Raw genomic sequence first — 24,561 nt, forward strand, 5'->3', positions numbered from 1 at the left:
AATGTATGTAAAAGTATGTGTAATTTTTATGCATTGGTTTTGGATTTCCTTTGAGTATGTGTGTTGGAGGCAACACAATCTGGATGGCTGAAGCAACGCCCTAGCCAGACAGAACCGCAGTGACTTGAGTTACCCCAGGCAATTTTGGTCACACACACACAGGCACAAGTTCATCTGTACCACAGAAGGTAGAATGCAACACTGCTACAGGTACACCCCCACCTCCAAGGATTGCAACCTGTGAATCGGATGCCACACACAATGAACATGCAGTCGGCGTGTTGCACAAGAGAAATGCTGCACGATTAACGAAGAGAGCCATTCAGGGTCCTGCAACCATTGAATCCGCTCACCAACAACAAGATGCTTATGCGTGTCTAGGCTCCACAATGCAGGGCAACACTCCTTGAATGCGGGCATTTTCTTTGGGGCTCCTAACCAGGCAATCCGGTCCCCAGATACAATACTTGGTTCCACGCTCACACCATGGCTACGAGGTGGAATCCAGCAGATGATGGATACACTTAAGAGGGCACTGTTCTCCAGGTGTCACAGGTAGAAGGTGTGGGTCCCTCACTGGAAGTCTTTGATGTCCCTGAGACCTCCACCAGAGAACAGCAGGCAAGTCAACAAGCCCATGGAGAGCACAATTCGGGGTGCCACATAGCAGCAGACAGTCAACCCACGGCAACCACTATTCAGGAAGGGTGCGCAGTTCCTTCAAATGGCAGTAATCGTCCTTGTGCACAACAGATTCCTCTGGCAGTGTGCACCATGCAGTCCAGTATCTCCGGTCCTGAGTCCCCACAAACATATCTCTCCTTTGTAGTTATGCTGTTTTATGCCTTTGAAGTTAGGGGCATTCAGAGAGTCCCCCCTTTGAAACACAGATGTCGCCCCTAAATTTCAGACCTATCTGCCATTGGGCCGTGGAATGCATATCTTATTCTTTAGTGAAGCCATGATCTAACTCCCAGAAACCAAGTGTCAAAACCTCTCCCCCCAAACTATCTAGCCAGGCCCTCAAATGGCAGAGGTTTGTCATTCTAGTTGCATGCCCATGGTTTAGAGCTGTCATTTGGGAATGGGCAGATGTGCTCCCCCAGCCTCCAGTGTGGACTAGAATTGAATTAAAAGGCACACAAAGCGTTATAGAGCATAGAAATGCCCACTTTCTAGAAGTGGCATTTCTAAGTTGTTGACAAAACCACATTTATCACAAGAGGGGGTTTGTCAAGACAAATCTAATGATAGTAAAAATTATGAGGCTTCTCCGCTGCAATCCACTATTGCAGCTAGGAGTAATGGTAATTGTCCCTGTGTTCACCTATGGGCGAAGCAACTCTCCTAGGTAGTGAAAACACACATGGGTGTTCTTCATTCCCGGGGCACATGTGCCCTTGTTCACACACAAGGTCTGCTATGACAAGCTAGACACGTGTTTAAGAACACCATAGGTGCAAGTTCGCACAAACAGGCCTACTAAGACAGGCTGGACACATGTTTAAGAACACCATAGGTGCACGCGCGCACACCCCGGCCCGCATGGCAGACTCAGCATATGTCTCAAACACCAGTGGGCGCGCACACACACGCCCAGAGGTACTTCCTAACATATGTAGGAAAGGCTTGCTCACTTACCCACTGTACTTACATTGAGTAAGTGCCCAGTGTCATTAGGCCACTGGATTGAGAATCAGCAAAACGTATGGGAAGAGCCGATCCCCTAGGTAGGGAAAACCCATGTGGGCCTTCTTCACTACCAGGTCATGGGACACCCAGGTGTACCTGCCCAGCCTTTGATCTTCCCCTGCTCTGCCCTTCAGTGGGTGCTCTAGGGATAGTGGAGGGCCCACTCAGGATTGGCTACGGAGTTAGAAGTGTCAACCTGAGCACACGCACAACTGCACTTTCCCAGGCTTGCATTGTCCGCCCGATAGACATGCTTGACAGGCTATTCGGTGGGTGGCACACTCAGTACATTGGTCCTACTAGTAGCCAGGGCCGTACCCACGCTGAGTATGTAGTGTCACTTTTTACAGGGCACTCCTGAGTACAGCACCGGAACCAATCACGTAAATACCCCTTCCTCGCATGTGTAAAAAGGGTGCTCACACTTTCCCACTACAGTACAGTGGGGAAGTGCCCAGAGGCCTAAGGCCACACAAAGAGAGTCAGCAAAAACCCAGGAGGAAAAAGCAAAAGTTTCAGGGAAATCCCCTAAGAAGGGCCACGTCCAACAGTCTGTCTCACTAACTTTATGAGTGTGTGCCTTACATGCTTACACTACCCTCTGATATGCCCAACTGCTCGCCCACACTACCACAGAAAGAGAGCATTTGGGCTGTTATTTGTGTCTCTGTCACACTTCCGGGGTTTGATTGGTCTCTTTACACAGTGTACCTCTTTTTGGTCAACGATATAAAGAGTCAGCTTCCTACACCCACCGCAATCCAAAATCTGCCCCACTCCAGTCCAAAACAATATGCCCACTCTAACATGCCCCACTCCAATCCAAATCAATCTGCCCCACTCCAATCTACCCCTTTCCAATCCAAAACAATCTGCCCCACTCCAACCCAAAACAATGTGCTCCACTTCAATCCTCCCCACTCCAAACTGCCCCCGTCCCATTCAAAACAATATTCCCCACTGAAATCCAAAACAATATCCCCCATTCCAATTTGCCCCACTTCAATCTAAAACAATCTGCCCCACTCCAATCCAAAACAAACTGGCTCACTCTACTCTAAAACAATCTGCCCCACAACAACCTGCCCCACACCAATCCAAAACAAGCTGCCTACTCCAATCCGAAACAATCTGCCCCAATCCAATCCAATCCAATCACCCCATCCAGTCCCATTCCCTGATCCATCTCCACTTCAATCTGCCCCACTTCAACCCACCCCATTCCAATGCAAAACAATCTGGCCCACTCCAATACAAAACAATCTGCTCCATTCCAATTCAAAACAATCTGCCTAATCCAATCTAAACAATCTCACACACTGCAATCCAAAACAATCTTCCCCACTATAATCTGTTCCAGTAGAAACCAAAACAATCTGCCCCAATCCAATCTGCCCCACTCCAATTCCAAAACAATCTGCCCCACTCCAATCCAAAACAATCTGCCCGCTCCAATCTGTCGTACTACAACCTAAAACAGCCTGCCCTACTCCCTTCCAAAACAGTCTGCCCATTTCAATCCAAAACACTTTGCCCCACTCCAATCCAAAACAATTTGCTGCAATTCAGTATGCCACACTACAATCCAAAAATCTGCCCGACATAATCCAAAACAATCTGCACCACTACAATCCAAAACAATCAGTCCCACTCCAATCTGTCACAGTACAAACCAAAACAATCAGCACCACTTCAATCTACAACAATCTGCTCCAATCTAATCCCCAACAGTATGCCCACTTCAATCCAAAGCAATGTCCACAACTCCAATCTGCTCCAGTGAAAAAAACAATCAGCCCTACTTCAGTCCAAAACAATCTGACCCACTCCAATGCAAAACAATCTGACCCATTCTAATCCAAAACAATCTGCCCCACTCCAATCCAAAACAAACTGCCCCACTCTGTCCCCCCTACTCCAGACTGCCTGCTGCAATCAGGCCCCCTCACCCCAATACAATCCATCCTACTCCACCCCAATTCACCCCACTCCAATCCACCACAACCTGCACCACACCAATCCAATTCACCCCAATCCTGACCAATACAATCCAACACACTCCAGTCAAACCAATCCTACTCCGGTCCAATTTACCCCACCCCACTCCAATCCAACCCACCCCACTGCAAACCAGCACAATCCAATCCAACCCATCCCACTCCAATCCAGCCCATTCCAATCCAACCCACCCCACTCCATTCCAACCTGCCCCAATCCAATCTAACCCAACCCACCCATTCCAATCCACCTGCCTCACCCCAGTCCATCCCACTCCAATCCAATTCACCTTTATCCACCCCAGTTCTATCTAGTTCACCTTAATCCACCCCACTTCAGTCCAACCCACCCCACACCACTTTAATCCACCCATTCAAATCACTCCACCACACTTCACACCAATCCAATCCACCGCAATCCACATCAATTTAATCCACCCCCTCAATCCATCTCACCACACCACACTCCAGTCCAGTCCACTTAACCTCATTGCATTCCACCTCACTCCATTACACCCTAACACACCCAAGTCCAGTCTAACTCACCTCACCCCAATTCCAATCCACCCCACTCCCATCCATCCCATCCAGTCCACACCATCCCATTTCAATCCAATCAACTCCATCCTATCCACCCCACTCTAATCCACCTCACCCTACTCTACTCCAATCCACAACACCCTAATCCAATCCACCCCACTGTAATCCAATCCTACCCACTCTACTTCAATCCAACTCACTCTACTCCAATCCACCTAACTCTACTTCAATCCACCCCACTCCACTCCAAATTCACCCACCTCCACACCACTTCACTCTACTCCAGTCCGCTCCACTTTACCCCAATCCACCTCAATCAAATCCATACCACCCCAGTTCAGTCCACACTCCTCAGACCAATCCCCCACTCTATCCAATTCAATCCACTCCACTCCAGCCCACCTCACTCCAGTCCAATCCACCACAATCCACCCTACTCAAATCCAGTCTACTCCACCCACCCCACTCCAATCACCCCACACTAACCCACTCCAGTCCTCCTCAATCCAATTCATTCCATCCCATTCCAATCCAGTCAACCCCAATCAATTCCACCCCACTCAATCCAATCCAACCCACCCCACTCCATTCCACTGAACTCAATTCCACCCCACTCCAGTCCAATCCACCCCACTCAGTCCACACCACTTCAGTCCAATCCTCCCAACTCCTGTCCAATTCACCTCACCCCACCCCAATCCACCCCACCCAATCCAATCCACCCCACTCAATTAAACCACTCCCCACTCCAGTCCACCCAACCCATTTCAATACAGTCAACCCCACTCCAGTCCACCCCACTCCAAACCACCCACTTCACTTAAGTCCACCCCACTCCACTCTAGTCAAATTCACCCACTCTAGTCCAATCCACCCCACCCCACTCCAGTCCATCCACTCAGCTCCAGTCCAATCCACTCCACAATCCTGGCCAATCCATTCCACCCACCTCTAGTCCAGCCCACCCCACTCCATTCAAATTAATCAAATCCACCCCACTACAGTCCTCCCCACTCCAATCCAGTCCAATTCACCCCACTCAGAACCACCCCAATCCAATCCACCTCACCCTAATCCAATCCACCCTACCCTAGTCCTATCACTTCAGTCCAATCCACCCACCCCAATCCAGTCTAATCACCCCTCTCCAATCCAGCCCACTCCAATCCACCTCACCCTATTTCAATCCACCCAACTCCAATCCACCCCACTCCATTCAATCCATCCCAACCCACTCCAATCCACCCACCCCACCTTACCCTACTCCAATCCGCCTCACTAACTCAGTCTACTCTAACCCACACCACCCTATCCCACCGCACCACAGCACGACTCGGTGCCACACCACTTAACTCTACTCTCCTGAACTGAACTCTACTCCACTCTACAACACTCTACTCCCCCACTTCACTCTAAGACACTCCACACCACTAACTTTTAGCCATGCTGAACAGCAGCTACACTAACCTACAACATGGCAAAAAACATTGTCACAGAGAAATAGCTTTTGTATAGGTGAGACCTATTGGATTTTGAAATGCTTGTTATGTATAGATGGGGACATCTCAAATTCTTTGCCTCTTCTGATGCTCCTCGCTTTCTGCTTGCGTCAACTGCCCTACAAAAGCAAGCAGCTTCTATCCATGGCTGTATCGCAGCAGCTAATTCTGTTAAGAGCATTTAAGCAACTTAAGTAACAAAGCTCGTCTTGAGATCATGAAACTTTTTGTTTTCACTGCTGAGAGACAATTTTAACTGACAATATATATAATACAACAGCATTCACACTCCTTAACTGAGTTTTGCGATTTATTTAGTGGATCTCATAATTGCGAGATATTGGATGCTATGCACAAGTGTTGTGTTTGTTTGTTGGTTAGCTATGTTAATGTTTTCAATTCAAATAGTTAAACCATAAGTTTAGGAGAGATAAGAATTGAACATTTTTATGTTTTCCTCTTTCCTGCACATGGAAAACAATTTCACACTTGAAGAAAAGCTTTCTCTACAACCCCTTAAAAATAAGGCTGGTCGGGACACTTTCCGATACTTCCTACACAACTGACATACTTTAGGTGCACATTTAGAATTGCAGGTTGAGTGGGAAGGCCATTGAAAGTGTTTGTAAATGCTCAAACGTTACAAGTTTGTGATTGTTCCCCATATATGGATTGCCCATGCCCTTGTTAGACCCCCTATTTCCTAAACTCATAGTAAAGCTTAAAAATGAGCCCATCTTACAGGGTATCACAATTGTCAATTATATTTCCACATGAAGTTATCCAGCTCCTAATATCAGGAAATGGGATCATAGAATTTTGATTAGAGGTTCCATATGAAGGATTACGGGCCTGATTTAGAGTTTGGCAGACAGGGTACTTCACCACAATGATGATAGCTCCGTTAAAGGCATAGAGACCTCCACAGGCCGGCAGAGATCTCTAAATATGGTGGGTGGTAGTCCACCAGGGCAGCAGAGGATGTTACTTCTGCCACATTGGAGGACAGTGGGATGCTCGTTAATCCCTAAATCAGGCCCTAAGTGCCTCATTATGACATAGTCAGGCAGCCGTCCAGGGCATTGGTGTGGTGGACATCCTTACCTACACAGCCTTGGAAGTGGACCACATACATGTCCAATTTCAAGACCCCCAGTTGTTTGATGGGTGATCATTTTGCCAAAAGTTCTTTGCCGGATGAGCTGATGGACTTTTGGTACCGCTCAGTGCTGGGATGTGATGTCTTGTTTTGGAGCTAAGCTTAGCATTATTTATTTCTGTCTCAGAAACAAACCCTGCTATTGGGTGTTTCTTTCTGAGAAAAATAAACCATTGGAGATGTCGCTTTATCCGTGTGGTTCCTGTGGTGATTGTGCAGTAGCCAATGACTACTGAGTGCCAGAAATGCCAGCGGCTCTGGCGGCACGCAGTCAGAGGTTCCACTACTTGTAAATGGAGCACGGGGACCACTAGTTTGATTTTGCAGTGGAGCTCCCACTCTACCAGAATTTAAATGAGGCCCTGGAAGTGTTGTCCCATGTCCCCTCTCACCTTTCAGTAGTTTACCCTAGTATGTTACATTTCATTGTATGACATTTACATGTGACCAACTGTGCTGCCCATTTCCCTAGATTCTCAATAAAAGTTAAAGGTACTTCCCCATTTCCTTATTCTGAACATCGGCTTCCAAATATCTAAGGGTTTGATTACGAGTGGCTCGTAATATTCCGACCCATGCATTAACCCCTGTTTATACATTGGTCTGAATTACAAGTCTGAAGGTATTTAACAGATCCGATATTAATCGGTTGCGTTCAATAACTCAACTTTCATTAAATTTTGACAGGTCCAACCTGACGACATTTAACAGGAGAAAACTTTCGGTATTTGCCATAGCATGCAGATTTTGGTACACTAAAAACACAAAACTCTGCATGTTGCTCCCCATAAACTGGTAGTAGGTGTTATTTATCCCGCCTGATAAATAATGTACCCCGTGGTATAGTGATTTAAAGCCTTGTAACCTGTAATCAGTCCCTGAAGTGTGAAGTCTGATGCTCATCATGCCCTTTTGCTGTGAATTTCATTGTCACTTTGGGATCTTTACCCACTGCAGCAAATGGAAAGTTGAGGCCTGATTTATGAAAAGTTAGCATCGCCTTAGCGTCATTTTTTGACGCAAAAGTGGTGAAAACTTACAAAATATAATTCTTTTCTAACTCATAAATCAGGCCCTTAATGTACAAAATAATTTGATAGAATAACTTTTAATATATACTGTATATATTTCAAATAAACTCCCAAACCATCATTTTAAGGAAGGCATTGTAAAATAATGTGATATAATAACTTTTAATATATATATTTCAAATAAAATCCCAAACCATCATGTTAAGGAAGCTATTGTAAAATAATGTGTCACCGGAGTGCCTAGCATGAGAAATGTACTTGTCTTAAAAGTCATGCTGTTTGTGATGGAATGTTAAAGCAATTCTGAGAAAACGAGCATGTAACCGTGACTGCACCCTACTGAGTGCTTTCAGTTGAACTATAGCTGACGTAGGAACAGTATGTCCCGTCCAGCACATGACAGCAATCAGAAAACAGTGCAGGGAGGATGTTTGTGGCTTGACTGCCCACAGCACAACGGTGCAATTGTTATAGAAACGGAAACAGGTCAAATTGCTTTTACCAGCAGAGATGGAATGCTCATGTTGTACAGAATTTCACAATTTGCGGAAAAGACCCTGTTTATTCTGAAGGATTTCTCAAAACAGTCAATTTGCTGCATAAACAGTTTGTATGACAAAGGCAAATTTACTATTGACAAAAATAGACCTTTAGTGGCAAAAACCTGAAATGATTAGTGGGGAAATCAAAAGAATATATGGCAAAAACTGTTCAATTTGCTAATGGTATGTTTATTGCAGGTTCTTTTTAAGCACTGCTTTCTTCCTGCTTTCTATATTTCTCCTCCTTTTTAAGCCCTTTTCTGCCTTTTTCTGTCGAGGTCAAAGTCTGTAGATGGAAAATTAAGTCCTGGGTCCACAAAAATGAGTGCTCTTGGGCCCCAGGTTCAACCAGTGGCAAAAATTAGACAATGAGTGTAAATAATTCTGTTGAAGATGTTCTGTCGTCATATCAGACTATTTACTACTCAAACAAAGAAGAAAGATGGTCCCCAATATGACTGATAGAATCAGACGAGGAGGAGGTGGCTGTGCTTGGAAGTGCGCATGTTGGCTGCAGGTGTGAGACCACACAGTGTAATCTTTCTCTTTGTTGAACATGGTTCATCCCATCCTGCTGTGACTTCACACCCTATCCTCCTAAATGCCCTACATGCCCGGCAATCTGTGTCCTGTGTTGGGATTCCTGAAGATCTCCTCAGACACCTGGAGGATACCAGGCGAGCAGCAGGATTCCAACCCACCTTGATACATTTGGGCCACAAGAAGAATGATGCTCTGTAGAGCTCCCAACCCCACACAAAGCATGAAGCATGCACACATGATCTCTGTACACTGCAAGCGGCAACTTCATTGAGGTGCATCAGCGGTGAGCTAGGGACACTCATTGTACCTGTACCTGCAGCAGCATTTATGACCCAGAATTGGTCTTCACTAATCTGCAGGGACCCTTAGCCATGAGTGGGCTAGTGAGACTTAAAGCAACTAATTTACTTTGAGAGGAACATGACCCATAAAACCTTGGGTCACCTAAAGTTCAGATTGCCTAAAAAACAAAGTCCATAAGCACCCAGAGGCCCGTTATTTAGGCCCAGAAACAAATTCTGGAGTTGTTCTTGAGGGCTGTGACAAGTTTAAGAAAAATAACTTGTAAGTTCCTAACCTTCCCAATCCTACGTTCTGTGCACCATACAGCCTGTTAACAGATGGAGACAGAGATGCCTACTGAAGCAGGTAGATGATTAGGACATCAGATGGACATGTTGAAGGTAGTATCCCTTGGACCCTTACTCCTCACACCACTTGTGTCCAGGTCATCCCTGAAAGAAGGGTAAAAAGATGAAGGAGGCTGGCCTTGGTAAAATTTGCAGAAAAGCAAGGCACATGGCAAACAACCTAGTCATACCTTAGGATCATCCATTGCAACATTCATAAATCAGACTTTGGCAAATAGGCAACAGGTCTCAGTTGCCCAGCGGTCATCTCAACCCTCTATTATTGTCACTGGTAATACCAAAGGCCATGCTATATGATTAGGCAATACCACTAATTTGGTATTCAACTTATTTCTCAGATGTGGGTCTTTGTTAGTCATAGTTTGCCAGTCACGTCAGGAAACAGTCCCATACAATGGGCCTATCCTTATTACCGTCATCTGAAAAAATGAAAATGCAATGGGTAGGAGGTTTGGGGATGGAACTCCCAAAGGAGTTATTTATGGTCATATCACCTGGCCATGTAGCTGTTTTGTATCAGCTATTGATAAATCATACAACGCAGATCACTCTGACCCAGTCGCATTCCCCAAAAAAGCCTTAAGCCTTTCATCTATCCATGCTTATTGTCCTGAGGTCTCCTACCCCAAGTGACTAAGGAGCTCATAAAGTTATTGACATCTAAATTTTCTGCTAGCCAACCAAATTCCTGAATCAAACTGCCAAGGAATGAAGTCTCAATAGTCCTCCTACTGGCTACAACAAGGAAGTAAACAATAGGCCCATTAGAGTGACGGCAAAAACTTTCAGCCCAATTGGAATACTATAATTAGTGATCATGGAAATATTGTGAAATTCAGAAGATCAGCAGTGTTCTTTGAAGGTGAGAGGAATGAATGTAAATCCATGACCAGTGGAACACATTTGTTACAGATGTCCCTAAAGTGACAAGCCATTTTATTGGCTGACCAATCCAGTTGAAAATGTTAGAAAGAGTCTTTATCAAGAATACATGGTCAAGAAGGATTGCATTATCAGTTGAGGAAAAGAAAATACACTGCACACTTGAGAATTAGAGAATGGAAAATTTAGGTGAGGAAAAGGACATTTACTGGACACTCTCGTGCAAATTAAAGAGATAAGATTTTTTTAAAACTTCCAATTTGATACTGACCTGCTTGCTAGTCCCCACCACAGTTCGTGTAAAACAGGAATATGCTAAATTTGTATTTGTTCTACATTGACCATTTCTCTCCTTTTAAAGGCACATATGACTTTCTACGTAATTTACCTAGTTGAGGTTAAATGTTTACCTTGAGCCAGTCTTCCATTTCTTTGACCAGTAGCTCTGGTTTTTAAGCCTTACATTATTCATAGTTTTGTTTTTCTTGGCTTATTCTGAAGAGCATATTTCTGTTTCTAGTTGTTGTAAGACTCCATTTGATTCAGAGGAAAGGCTTGATTGGCAGTAAGTGTCTCATTAAAAATGTCAAAGAAAAAGGTAACTGAGATGGACCCCCTGTCCTCTCCTCCATAATCACACTTTCTAGTTTCAAGACTTTACCTTATGACATGATTTCTCATGAAATGATGGAGCAATGTAACTGAGCCGATATTTTGAAGTTAACCATCTGGCAATGAGAGGCAAGCCAATGAGGAAAAACAACCTGTGCTATGTGGTAGTTGGCGGAGAAGGGTTGCACTACTGAATATCGACTTCCTAGAATATTGTGGTACAAGAGTATCAATGACAGAATATCGAGGGAAAAAATATTGAAAGCTAGGTGCAAATAGGGAAGTATGGATTTACTATTGCTAGCTCCATATCTACGCATCTTGAAAAAAAAATAGATACATAGAGAAACTATGGCAGGACGGCGTTGTGCTGTGATGCGCCTGACTGTCAGTGGTGCTGTGAAAGACGCTACGCCACAGCATCACGCAAGCTGTCACTCTCTCCTTTCCATGTTAAGGACAGCACTCAGAGGTAGATGTGAAAAGTTAAATCCACAGTGAAAAACACAAGCGTTTTGGCACCGACGTGCCTTTTTTTCTACCAAGGCGTCTTCTTGCCTCTGTATATAACTAAATCATGTGACAAACTCAACCAATACCCTTGCAGTGAAAACACACTCATCATTATTTCACGCACGCGAATACATCAGAGCATTATCTCAATAAATATCACTATACATTTGAATTTTAAACGTGGTATTGTAGGAATGATTCACAGCATATAACTCAATGCTCAAATGCACACATGTACTCAATAGATAGAAAACGGGCTGACAAGCAAAAATAAAAATAATTGGTTACAAAAATTCAGCCCAAATTGGCCGAGGACGTCATTTTGTTTGAATTTTTGTAACCAATTATTATTTTTTTTGCTTGCCAGAAAGACACTTCTGTGCCGAAACTCATTCTGCTTTTCACTATGGATTAAACTTTTCACCGCTACCTCTGAGTGCTGTCCTTAACAAGGGAAGGACAGAGTGACGAGAGAGTGACAATGTATATATCAATCTATCTATTAATCTATCTATCTATCTATCTATCTATCTATCTATCTATCTATCTATCTATCTATCTATCTATCTATCTATCTATCTATCTATCTATCTATCTATCTAAGTCTCGATCCTGTAAGTTGGGACCCTCCAACTGTTGTGTGCATTACGATGAGGCGTCCGCACATAAAGAACACTCTACACCATCCATGAAGACGCGCACTCCAGTGAATGAAAACAATGAGACTCACGCTTGGTTCACAAATTGACTCCAGTGCAATCTCCATCCAAACCACATAATGTGTTTTGACGTCTTGCATGCCTTTGGGGTTGAGTATCAGGCATCAAAGAAATAGACATGAGTGTGAACATAAACAACGGGTGAGGGATCGTAAATGCTCATTTCCTGAGGCAAATATGGAGACCATTTTGAAGTGTAGATGATCAACAAAAAAATATTAATAAAATAACATCCAAGAATATCTGCTAAAATGTAAACTTATAAACAGTTTCCAAATCCAACTTAACTTATTTCGCACCTGTTGCAGATTTGAGTTTAAATGTTATTCTAGCTCTAGTCCTGGAATATTTGCCACATGCATGTGGAGGTGAGTTCTATATAGTTTCTTAGGAAGATGCAGCCATAGAGTCTTTAAGTATCCAATCTACATTTTTAAACATTTATGTTTGCATCCTGTATTTTTCACGTCTCTCTTTGCTGTCTGTTTATTGACTAAAATAACAGATGCCAGAAGCTAAATCAAAACATTTTTACTGCGAAAATAAATTAGCATAATGAATTTGTATCTTAGGTGAAAGGCAGGACCCATTCTACTTTATGAAGTGAATATTATAACAGAGTTTCAAACATTATCAAGAAACATTTGTCATATCAACAGATACAATGACAGAAAAAGAAAATGACAGGCTAGATGCCCTCTCTTGACTGTCCCTACATAGAACTATGAAAGCTCTTTCTTGTGTCTGATAAAGTTTGTGTCAAAGTTTATGAACTATCATTGACCATAACAAGTAGGAGGCAAGACAATAGACATGACTATGGAAAATTAAATCAAAGTAAAATTGATATGTGATTATCAAATGTAAAATGAGATAAAGAGGTATTCATGTCAGATGTATCCATGAGTACATTTCAATAGAATTTGAAAGTATAAACCTGCTAATCAAAAACAATTTCATGGACCAGTAATGAAAAATAGGTTTTTCTTTCAGGAATTGAGATTGCATTAGAAGTGAGTTAATACAAACTTCATGACGTTCAAGCTTTTTCCAAGTTTTTCTCAATCTTCCTCATGAACTCTAAATTCCCTTTATTCATTGTATTACTTCTTTGTATACAGCAAACAGATGTCCATGCTTAAGTAGATTCTTATGTGTTTCCAGTCACACACCACAGATTTTGTAGCAAAAGCCAGCTTTAGCTCTGGAATAAATATGTCAATCTCCCCAAAAAGTCTATTTAGAGTGAAGTGTATTTGGTGATGATAGTATTGTCTTACAGTATGAAGGTGCAATCCTCGAAGGAACAAAGAGCCAAAATATATCCAGGATACGCGTGGAAGATAAGGATACTCCTAAGACACCAGCCTGGCGCGCAAAGTTCAAAATATTGTCAGGCAATGAAAAAGGCAACTTTAACATTACTACGGATCCTGAAACCAACGAAGGCATTTTAGCTGTCATAAAGGTAATTTGTTTGTTCAGATTTTTTAAATAGTAGACACATAGGGCTTCACAAGTAAAGTTTAATGTTTACTCTACAAGATATTCTCTGTCCTAAAATTGTCTCTGGGTGATATCACTAAGATTTTCTGGGCACGGTAAGAAATTAAATTCACCTTGTTGTCACCTTTATGATGTTAAACACATGCTTTGGATGTGGTGGTCACCAGCATTGCCAAGGAGAGTAGGGCATCCAGGTGAGAATTAAGATTATCACAAACAGTACTGGTCAAGGGCCAAATAACATACAGAGCCCCGAGGGCACAGTGGGTGTGTGCACCTGTTTTCTGCGGCTTGAGTGCACTGTACTATTAAAAAAGGACCCATGCTAATTAAGGAAACTCTTTAGCTCTGGGCCTATGCCATCATAGTAATGGTGGGTAGAGGCAAAGAGCTTATCAGGATGCACAATGACCGTGCCCTACAGATTGGTGACACATTGTCAATGCGCACTGTGAGGGTGCCCCTTTGAAGGGGTCAAAGGGGCCACATTGACCCCTCCCAACATCCCCCTGCTGGCAGGTGCCATCACCCACTGTACCTGCCTATAGGGGGATCTCCGTTCCCCTTGCAAGTGCAAGCCAGGCGTAGCCCGCACAGTAAAAAGCGGATTGGCTGCTTCAATCAGCCGGTCTGTCTTTTACTAATTCACTGCTCCAGTGAAGGGCTAGTTTGTGGCTTCCCCGAGAGCATTGCATGATCAGTGATAGGGCACACTGTCCCTGTTTGTTGTTAAAGGGGGCCTGAGGCACAACCAGGGACCGTGCACCCTTACTTTAGTGCGGACCCAAGATTTCACACGGATGTCCAGTAATATTAAATTCATAGACTATCTACCAGCACCTCAATCTTCCCTACATCTCTTTATCAGGTGATAATCAGGTCTGCTATGCAGTAAGAAGTGAGTGGTTTAGCTCACTGTACTAATCCGTCAGTTGTCGCGATTTCTGTTTCTGTGCAGCATGGTTGAAAGTAAAGTTAGTAAAAAAGAGCTATAATGCAGCCAGTTCTGGCAGTTGGGACGTTCAACCAACCCTCTGCCTCAGTTGGTCCAGGATTGTGCATTTCACATTTTTCTGCTGCCCACTACAACATTCTGCACATGCAGTTGGTAGGCCAAGGCAGCCACTGGCTAACTTCTCTGTTCTCTGTAAGTGACTGCATTCTTCCCTTTCACAACAAGCACATGCACACATGTAAGCAGTTCCCTTCAGTGCCAGAGATTGCTACTGAAAAGGGTGCTTTTTGAGACCAACATGCATTTTGGTTGCACCCAGTGTTTTTTTTTTTTTACTGACAACAGCTTCCCCAAAGAAAAGGTTTAACACTAACAATGACAAAACCAAACAAGCACTGAAAAAGCCTAAAGGCTAGCAGCCAGTGCCAGGCTAACTGGTTCTGCCAGGTGCTTACAGTATGTGTTTTTCAGTAAGTAATAAGCAAATTAGTATTTACTAAAAAAGGAGGAACAATCACATCACAACAGATTCCAACACTCATTTCCTTTAAACGAAGCTTGTAATCATTCTGATTTGTACGTATTCTACATTTTTAAAGAATTATGCAAGCCTATTCTAAGTTTATGAATCAAATCCAATTTTGTCATATTGATGGACTCTTGCGTTGATGGTATATATTTTAATAAATGCTAAAGCATTAGCTCATTATAAAGCCTAGCATTTTATTTTCATATTAAAGGAAAGTTTTCATATTACAGGATGTGTTTGTGTCAGAGCACACCTGTATAAGAAAAGTACCTCATTACTTGTTAACGTACATGTACAAGAATAATGCATAGAAGGTCTTGAGAAAGGCTCCCAGCCAAGCACTATATGCTTATTTAGGTCATGAAACTGTTCAATGGCTTGAAATATTCTTAACATGTATATTTTACTCTAGATCATGCCAAATATTCTTGCTTCCATGCCCAATACAGTGTTTGAATGTCTTTTAGTGCTTCATAAAACATTGCACACAAATATGTGAATAAACAACTTTTGGCAAAGCCAATAGGTATGGTGATGGCTGTCAACTTTTGGCTTTGCCAATGTTTGTGAACGTTTCTTTAAAAATAAAAAGGGGACTACTTATGCATGCAAGTGCAGATTGGGTAAGAAAAGAATGCTGTCACTCATGTGGCTGTATGCCAATTCTGTATGCAGTGGTGGATGGAACAAAATTATGAATGACATACTGGCAGACCAATGGGCGAAGAGAGTTGGCTGAAAGCCCTTATAACTATGTTATATAGTCCTCTTTTATTAAAGTCTAATTTGCATTGCTAACCCTGGATCTTTAAAAGCACTCCAATAGTTTCAAGCCTTCAAATTGTGGGCAAGACGACCAATGAAATGTAAGTGTAAAGTTGATACTTTACAGATCAGTAACAGGAGGACATCTTTTCTACACTTGAAACACCTCGAAAAGCTGCCCACGCACTGATTTAGATTTCAGTGGTTTCAAAAGATACATTCAAATTGTTCACAAATTTTCCACAATTTTTTGCTCTGGTAACTTGAAAGTAATTTGATGGAAAGGTTGAGTGGCTGATTGCATTTAGCAGGGGCTTCTTTTTCTGGAAGGCTCCACTGTGAGGGGATGGATGGAACCATAGATGATAGCACAAAGAGCTGTGCACATGGCTTCACATCTGTTCATAGGTAATAAGTAATCCAACATCCACGAGGTGCTATCAACTTGATAACTGGACACTGTTTGGGTCTGTTCCTCCCACTGAAACCGATCACTCACCGTAAACAATATTCTCCATGAAAACAGACATTCAATGCAGCTACGGAGGGTAATGCATATTCATGTAAAGTAAATCAAAATAACGTCAGCCAAAAACAAGAGAAAAAGTGCAAGCGCTATAGAGGGTGCAGCAGGCAGAGCAAGTGGGGGGAAAAGACATAGGGGGTCATTACAACCCTGGCGGACGGTGTTAAAGGTGCAGTAATACCGCAAACAGGCCGGCGGACAAAAAAAGGGAATTATGACCGTGGCGGAAACCGCCAACATAGGCAGCCACTTTAACACACCGCCCGCCACGGCGGTACAGACAAGCAGCGCGGCGGTCACCGCCAACAGACAGGCGGAAGACAATGTACCGCCCACAGTATCACAACCCGCCAATCTGCCACCTTTTCCGGGACGGATTCACCGTGGATAAAAACACGGCGGAAACAGCTTTTGCAATGGGAAAACGCTCACCTCAACATACTCCACGAGGAAGGAGGACACCATGGAGCCGGAATTACAAATACTCCCTGCCCTTGTCTTCCTGCTCATCTATGAACACCAGCAACGGCGGCGCTGAAGACAACAGTGAGTACTGCACCTACGACATAGGGGAGGGGGGAGGCAAAAGTCAGTGACACACACACGCAACACCCCCACCCCCACCCTGCACATTACAACACACACACCAATGCATTTCCAAACATCACAGTAACAACCCACAACCCCCCCGGAAGAATGCAAAGACAAAAGGAAATCAGTTCAAACATTGTAATGTATCAAAATACAGTTCCAAATATATACAGATATATATACATATTCAAAATGATATACATTACGAGAAGTAGTGCAGGTATGCACATATCAATGTCCGTGCACCACTGGTCCAAAAATGCATGGGCGAGGCCCACACTAGATACCTGTCCACAAACGGAGAGAACACTGCAGGGGCATCAGATAGAAATACAACAGGCACACCTCAGCCGGATTACAGCACTACGCCAGATCCACGACGGGGCTCCATGCCCATTGATGTATCCTGGGGAGTGCAAAGCCACAGTCTCTCAAGTCTCTACAGTGGGTGGTTTGCCGACTGTACCATCCTGGGGAGTGCAAAGCCACAGTCACTCAAGTCTCTACAGTGGGTGGTTTGCCCACTGTACCATCCTGGGGAGTGCAAAGCCACAGTCTCTTAAGTCTCTACAGTGGGTGGTTTGCCGACTGTACCATCGTGGGGAGTGCAAAGCCACAGACTGTACCATCCTGGGGAGTGCAAAGCCACAGTCTCTCAAGTCTCTACAGTGGGTGGTTTGCCCACTGTACCATCCTGGGGAGTGCAAAGCCACAGTCTCTCAAGTGGATAACAGTTTCCACTGGTTCTGGAGGGGGACTGGTGCCCAGAGTGCTTCATCCTGTTAAGGACAGACGGAGTGGATGCTTGTCTCCACTGGTTCTGGAGGGGGACTGATGCCCAGAGTGCTTCATCCTGTTAAGGACAGACGGAGTGGATGCATGTCTCCACTGGTTCTGGAGGGGGACTGGTGCCCAGAGTGCTTCATCTTGTTATGGACAGACGGAGTGGATGCATGTCTCCACTGGTTCTGGAGGGGGAATGGAGCCCAGACTGCATCAGGCTCCCTGTGACGGTTCCTGTTCCGTCACTGTCCCAGCTGCACATGGGATAACGATGCTTGATGTGGTGGTGTTTTCCTTGTTCAGCGGTGCTTTGCCCTGTTCAACGGTGCTTTACCATGGCGGTCTCTGACCTGTTCAGCGGTGCTTCGCCATGGCGGTCTCTGACCTGTTCAGCGGTGCTTTGCCATGGCGGTCTCTGACCTGTTCAGCAGTGCTTTGCCCTGTTCAGCGGTGCTTTGCCATAGCGGTCTCTGATCTGTTCAGCAGTGCTTTGCCCTGTTCAGCGGAGCTTTGCCATGGCGGTGTTTTTCTTGTGCAGCGGTGCTTTGCCATGGCGGTCTCTGACCTGTGCATTGGTGTGTGGCATGACGGTCCCTCATTGCCCAGCGGGGCTGTGACTGCCAGGGCCCTCCTGGGCACTGACTCTGGCGGTGGTCTCCTGACCAGTGACGATACTGCTGCCCTCCTGGGCACTGACTCTGGCGGTGGTCTCCTGACCAGTGACGACGGTTCTGGCGGTGGCGTCCCGGCCGCCGGGGAGGATGGCACCCTTCTCTGCCGTGCTGCTCTTACCAGACTGTGCAGACTTCTTCTGGCCCCTCACCACCTTTGGAGGAGTCACAGCTGACTCTGCAATCCCCCTGGGACCCTTGTGAGCAGTTTTGCCATCAGGAGTCTTCACCCTGTCCCGTCTGCCACTTTCCAACTTGAGGTGCTTTAGAGGAGGTGGACTGGCAGTGCTTTGGCTCCGTGTCACACTGGCTGCCCTGGTGGCCGGTGCACTCCACACACCTTGAACACGCACCACAGGTCCTGGAGTTTTTTTGGCTGAGGTACTACTACGGGACTTATGAATTGGAGGGGTGGGGGTGGGGGCAAAGAGGTCAACGTGGCTGAGGAAGAGTTGCTGACGAAGACTGGGATGGGTAGCTGGAGGGGGTCTGGTAGTGAAGGAAGAGGAGGTGGTTGTAGGAGGTGTAACTTTAGGTGTTTTGGGTGCAGGTGCAGGTACTGGAGGCTGTTGTGAGGTGGATGGATGGTGGGTGTGTGGGTGCCCGCGTTTGTGTACTTTGGGAGGGGGCGTCACAGACACACTGGGAGTGGACACAGGGGACGTGTAAATGGTAGTGGCGGTGGTGAGTGCAGGTGAGCGGGGTGTGGTGCTGGGTGTTCTGGTGCGAGTCCTCGTGCCTGTAGATGTAGTGCATGCAGGTGAGAGTGTAGATGACACTGGGAGGGAGGAGGGAGACGACGAGGAGGGGGACACAGTGGAGGCAGTGGATGTTGCTGTGTCTGTATGTGGGTGATGCTTGCGTGAGTGCCTGTGGGTTGTGTGGTGCCTATGTTTGCCTGAGCTACTTGTGTGTGTTGAGGTGTATGCATGCTTGTTTGATGGTGTGCTTGGGATAGGCTGGGGTACAGGGGATTGGGTCTGGGTGGAGGAAGTTGGAGGGGGGAAGCTAGACACAGGAACAATGGCTCCCATCAGTGCTGAGGCCAGAGATTGCAGGGTTCGATGATGGGCAGCCTGACCAGAATGAATGCCCTCCAGGAATGCATTAGTGTGTTGCAACTCCCTTTCTACACCCTGGATGGCATTCACAATGGTAGACTGCCCGACAGTGGGTAACCTGAGGAGGTCAATGGCCTCCTCACTGAGGGCAGTAGGGGTGACAGGGGCAGGGGCTGAGGTGCCTGGGGCGAAGGTGATGCCCACCCTCCTGGGTGAGCGGGCACGGGGCGAACGCTGAGGGGCTGCTGGAAGGGCGGTGCTGGTAGGGGAGGTGGCGGCTGTACCTGTAGAAGTGGGGGGCACAGATGGTGCCGCCACCACAAGGGAGCTCCCATCGGCGGACGAGTCTGTGTCGCTGATTGGTGATTCGGTGACCGACGTGAAGCTCCCCTCGCCCTCCGTCCCACTGGTGTATACTGAGTCCGTGGTGTGGCCCTCCATGGCCATGTGGGATGCAGCTCCCTCGTGCTCCGGTGCCACTGTACCTCCGCCTGATGATGCTGATGCACAAAAGAACAGGGAGAGCAGAAAAAGGGGGGGGGGGGGCGACAGAAGAAAGACAGGTTGAGTGCATGGCTTACCGCTACCGTTGGCGGACAGTACAGACACAGCAGCCCCCTGCACTACGCCGTGCTCTTGGCCACTACAGATGCAATTCCTGAGATCTGGCCTACATGGCTATGGTGGACATCTGCACACATGGATGCCACAGGGGAATGTATACCTGTACTTGGCCCTCTACTGAGGTGGGGTGGAGTGGCACATGGCCTGCATTATGGAGGGGCCTAGCCTACGTAAGTCGCCCTGGCCTAGGGAAACCCACATCCCTCCTCTCCCACCCAGACCCCTCCACTGCGTGCAAAGTCCCCAGAATGAGAGTGTACTCACCCCCTTGTGTCTGCTGTGATGCCCTCAAGCGCCCATCCAACTCCGGGTAGGCCACCGCAAGGATCCTGAACATCAGGGGGGTCATGGTGCGACGGGCACCCCTCCCACGTTGGGAGGCCATCCCCAGCTGAGCCTCCGCCGTCTTCTTGCTCCAGTGGCGAATGTCCTCCCATCTTTTCAGGCAGTGGGTGCCCCGTCTCTGGTGGACCCCCAGGGTCCGGACGTTCTTGGCGATGGAATGCCAAATGTCCTTCTTCTGGTGGGCGCTGACCTACATGACATGCACAGGGGAAGAAGAAAAGTCATTACCAACTGCACCGTCGATGTGAGTGGCCCCCATCCCTACCCTTGCCATGTGGCACATGCATTCACAGTCCTTCATGTTCCCTGAACTCTGCCCCCTTCCTTCTTACAACCAGCCCTCTCCACCCAGGCACAGCCCACACAACGTGCTCCCTTGGTACTTACCTGTTGGTCTGGAGGACCGTAGAGTAGCGTGTACTGGGGGAGGACCCCGTCCACGAGCTTCTCCAACTCTTGAGCAGTGAAGGCAGGGGCCCTTTCCCCAGACCAGCAGCCATTGTCTCTTCCAGACCGAGGTCACAGCAGCACTTGCAGTGTAGGTCCTCTCCTGTCGAAGATCAGGTATCGAGTGATTGAACAGATAGAAAATGTCGGTCACGTCCGCGGCGGTGACATCCGCGGCGGTGCGTATCATCACCGCCGGCGCACTTCATCATTGGCTCCTGGGACCCATAGGGTCCAATGTTAACCAATGCAGCATTGCGCCGCGGTCTACGACCGCCTACCCCGACGGGGTACAACTCCAGCGCAGATACCTCACATCCCATTGTCCCAGTTTAGAGGTCAGGCAGCCGCCATTTCAGGGGCCCACATGGCTTCATTTACTACTGTGTCACACATACCTACGCCTACACTCAACACACATACAGGAAGAGTTTTGTGTTTGGTGTCGTGTTCTGTGTATCTGTGGATACATACCTGGAAATTTATTGACTCTTTGGTCACTGTTGTCCTTCCTAGGCACCGTCAGCTTGGACATTTGAGAAGATGGCGGAATCCTCCAGTGTACCGACCGTTGGTGGACCTGTTGACAATGGAGGAGCGACATTTAATCATCACCTACAGGTTTGACCGTGCCACTATCCAGGAACCATGTACCCAGTTGGAGCCAGACCTGATGTCACCAATCCGCCATCCCACTGGAATCCCCCTCTGACGTGCAGGTGCTGTCAGTGCTCCATTTCCTTGCAAGTGGGTCTTTTCAGACAACAGTGGCCATGGCATCAGGGATGTCCCAGCCTATGTTTTCCAACGTGTTGTCCAGAGTGTTGTCTGCCCTGCTGAAACACGTAAGGAGCTACATCGTTTTCCCTCAGGTGGAGGATTTGGCTACAGTTAAATGTGACTTCTATGCCCTTGGACATATCCCGAACATCATAGGTGCTATTGATGGGACCCATGTAGCTCTGGTCCCCCACCACAGGATTGAACAGGTGTACAGGAACAGGAAGAGTTATCATTCGATGAATGTACAGATGGTATGTTTGGCAGACCAGTACATCTCCCAGGTAAATGCTATGTTCCCTGGCTCTGTGCATGACGCCTACATCCTGCGGAATAGCAGTATCCCGTATGTGATGGGTCAACCCTAGAGGCACCGTGTGTGGCTATTAGGGGACTCTGGTTACCCCAACCTGTCCTGGCTATTGACCCCAGTGAGGAATCCCAGGACCAGGGCAGAGGAACGCTAGAATGAGGCCCATGGGCGGACTAGGAGGTGATCGAACGCACCTTCGGCCTCCTGAAGGCCAGGTTCAGGTGCCTCCATATGACAGGTGGTTCCCTATTCTACTCACCAAAGAAGGTGTGTCAGATCATCATCGCCTGCTCGATGCTTCACAATCTTGCTTTGCGATGACAGGTGCCTTTTCTGCAGGAGGATGGTCCAGATGGCAGTGTTGTGGCAGCTGTGGAGCCTGTGGAGCCTGTGGACAGTGATGAGGAGGAAGCTGAGGAAGAAGACAGACAACAGGGAGTCAGTCATACAGCAATATTTCCAGTGACACACAGGTGAGAACATTTCTTTTTTACCATTACATTCACTTTCACACTTCTACCTCTATCATGTCTGTCATTGCATAGCACTATTCGGTCACTGAGTTGTACCTTTCCATTACGGTTTCACAGGTGTGATTACCAACGTGTGTCATCTGCTTGCATCCTTCAAGGACTTGTGATGTGTGACATAGGTATGTTGGCTTTACAATTGAAAATGCATTTTGACACTGTCATTGATAATACAAATTAACCAAATCACAGACTGACTCCAGATTGTTTTGTGGTTCAAGGGTGTTTATTTAATTGCTCAAAAATGGAGGGGGGTTGTAAAATGGTGATGGGGGACGGTGCAGGAATGTCCATGGCATAGTCCAGTCTATTGGTCACACAGGTGCACTGCCCATATGGGCATAGGAAGTGGAGCTGGGGCAGTTAAAGTATGGACAGGGTAACAAAGTGGGACAGTGGGAGGACAATCAGGGTGGTCTCATTTCCTGGCGGGGGTCTTGCCATCTTGCTCTGTCCTGTTCCTGGATCTCAGGGACCGCTTGCGTGGTGGTTGTCCGTCTGCAGGGGGTGGGGTGCTGGTGTGGTGGTCCTGTGGCAGGGCGTCCTGTCCACTAGCGCCGGCGGAGGTGGTGGGCAGTTCATCATCCAGGCTAGTGTCAGGGGCCCCTTGGAGTGCCACGGTGTCCCTCAAGGTCTTTTGTATGTCCTTCAGCACCCCTACGATGGTGCCCAGGGCGGAGCTGATGGTTCTGAGCTCCTCCCTGAACCCCAAATACTGCTCCTCCTGCAGGCGCTGGGTCTCCTGAAACTTGGCCAGGACCGTCGCCATCGTCTCCTGGGAGTGGTGGTATGCTCCCATGATGGAGGAGAGGGCCTCGTGGAGAGTGGGTTCCCTTGGCCTGTCCGCCCCCTGTCGCACAGCAGCCCTCCCAGTTCCCCTGTGTTCCTGTGCCTCCGTCCCCTGGTCCGTGTGCCCACTACCACTGCCCCCAGGTCCCTGTTGTTGATGGGGTGGTGGGTTATCCTGGGTTCCTTGTAGTGGTGGACACACCGCTGATTGACGTGTCACAGGTACGGAGGTATGGGCCCGCTGGGTGGGTGCTGTGCTGGTGTTACCAGAGGGTGGAAGGTCAGTGTTGGGCTGTTCCTGTGCAAGGGGAACCGACTGTCCCAAGGCCCACGATGGTCCGGGCTGGTCATCAGGATCCAGTAGGGCAGAGCTACTGTCATCACTGTGGGCCTCTTCTGTGGGTGGAGTGGAGATGTCTGCACCCTCCGGTGTGGTGACATTCCTTAGTGGTCCTGCAGGGATATGAGAGCATGATTATTGCATGTGTGTGTGTAATGGTGTGCAATGGGTGGGTATGCGTGTACCCCAGTGCAAGCATTCCTGTGTGTGGGTTTGTGTGATGATGGTTAGGGGGTTGTTCTGGGTATGTGCAGTGCGCATGCGTTGGTGAGGTGTGACCATGCTTAGTTGTGTCATGCAGGGCTTGGTGTTGGGATGAGTAGTTTGTGTTATTAGTACATTAGTGAGGATTTGGGGTGATAGAGGAGGGGGTGAGGGTGGGGGTGTGTGATAGCATGCAGGTAGGGTGGGGGATATGATAGTTAAGATTTGACTTACCAGTGTCCATTCCTCCACCGACTCCTCTGAGGCCTTCTGGATGCATGATGGTCAAGACTTGCTCCTCCCATGTTGTTAGTTGTGGGGGAGGAGGTGGGGGCCCGCCGCCAGTCCGCTGTACCGCGATGTTGTGCCTGGAGACCACAGAACGCACCTTCCCCCGTAGGTCGTTCCACCTCTTCCTGATGT

At 47.0% G+C, this 24,561-nt stretch overlaps 1 protein-coding gene across 2 annotated transcripts in view; it reads left to right on the forward strand.

Annotated features, from left to right (window-relative positions):
- CDH26 (cadherin 26) overlaps window positions 1–24,561 on the forward strand; it is a 319,857-nt gene that overhangs the window by 192,819 nt on the left and 102,477 nt on the right. For both annotated transcript variants that reach the window (XM_069243134.1, XM_069243133.1), the window contains exon 7: window positions 13,662–13,847. In XM_069243134.1, coding sequence (XP_069099235.1) covers window positions 13,662–13,847 — 186 coding nt within the window. The remainder of the gene's footprint in view (window positions 1–13,661; window positions 13,848–24,561) is intronic.

Source organism: Pleurodeles waltl, chromosome 7, assembly GCF_031143425.1.
Source record: "Pleurodeles waltl isolate 20211129_DDA chromosome 7, aPleWal1.hap1.20221129, whole genome shotgun sequence".
NCBI lineage: Eukaryota > Metazoa > Chordata > Amphibia > Caudata > Salamandridae > Pleurodeles > Pleurodeles waltl.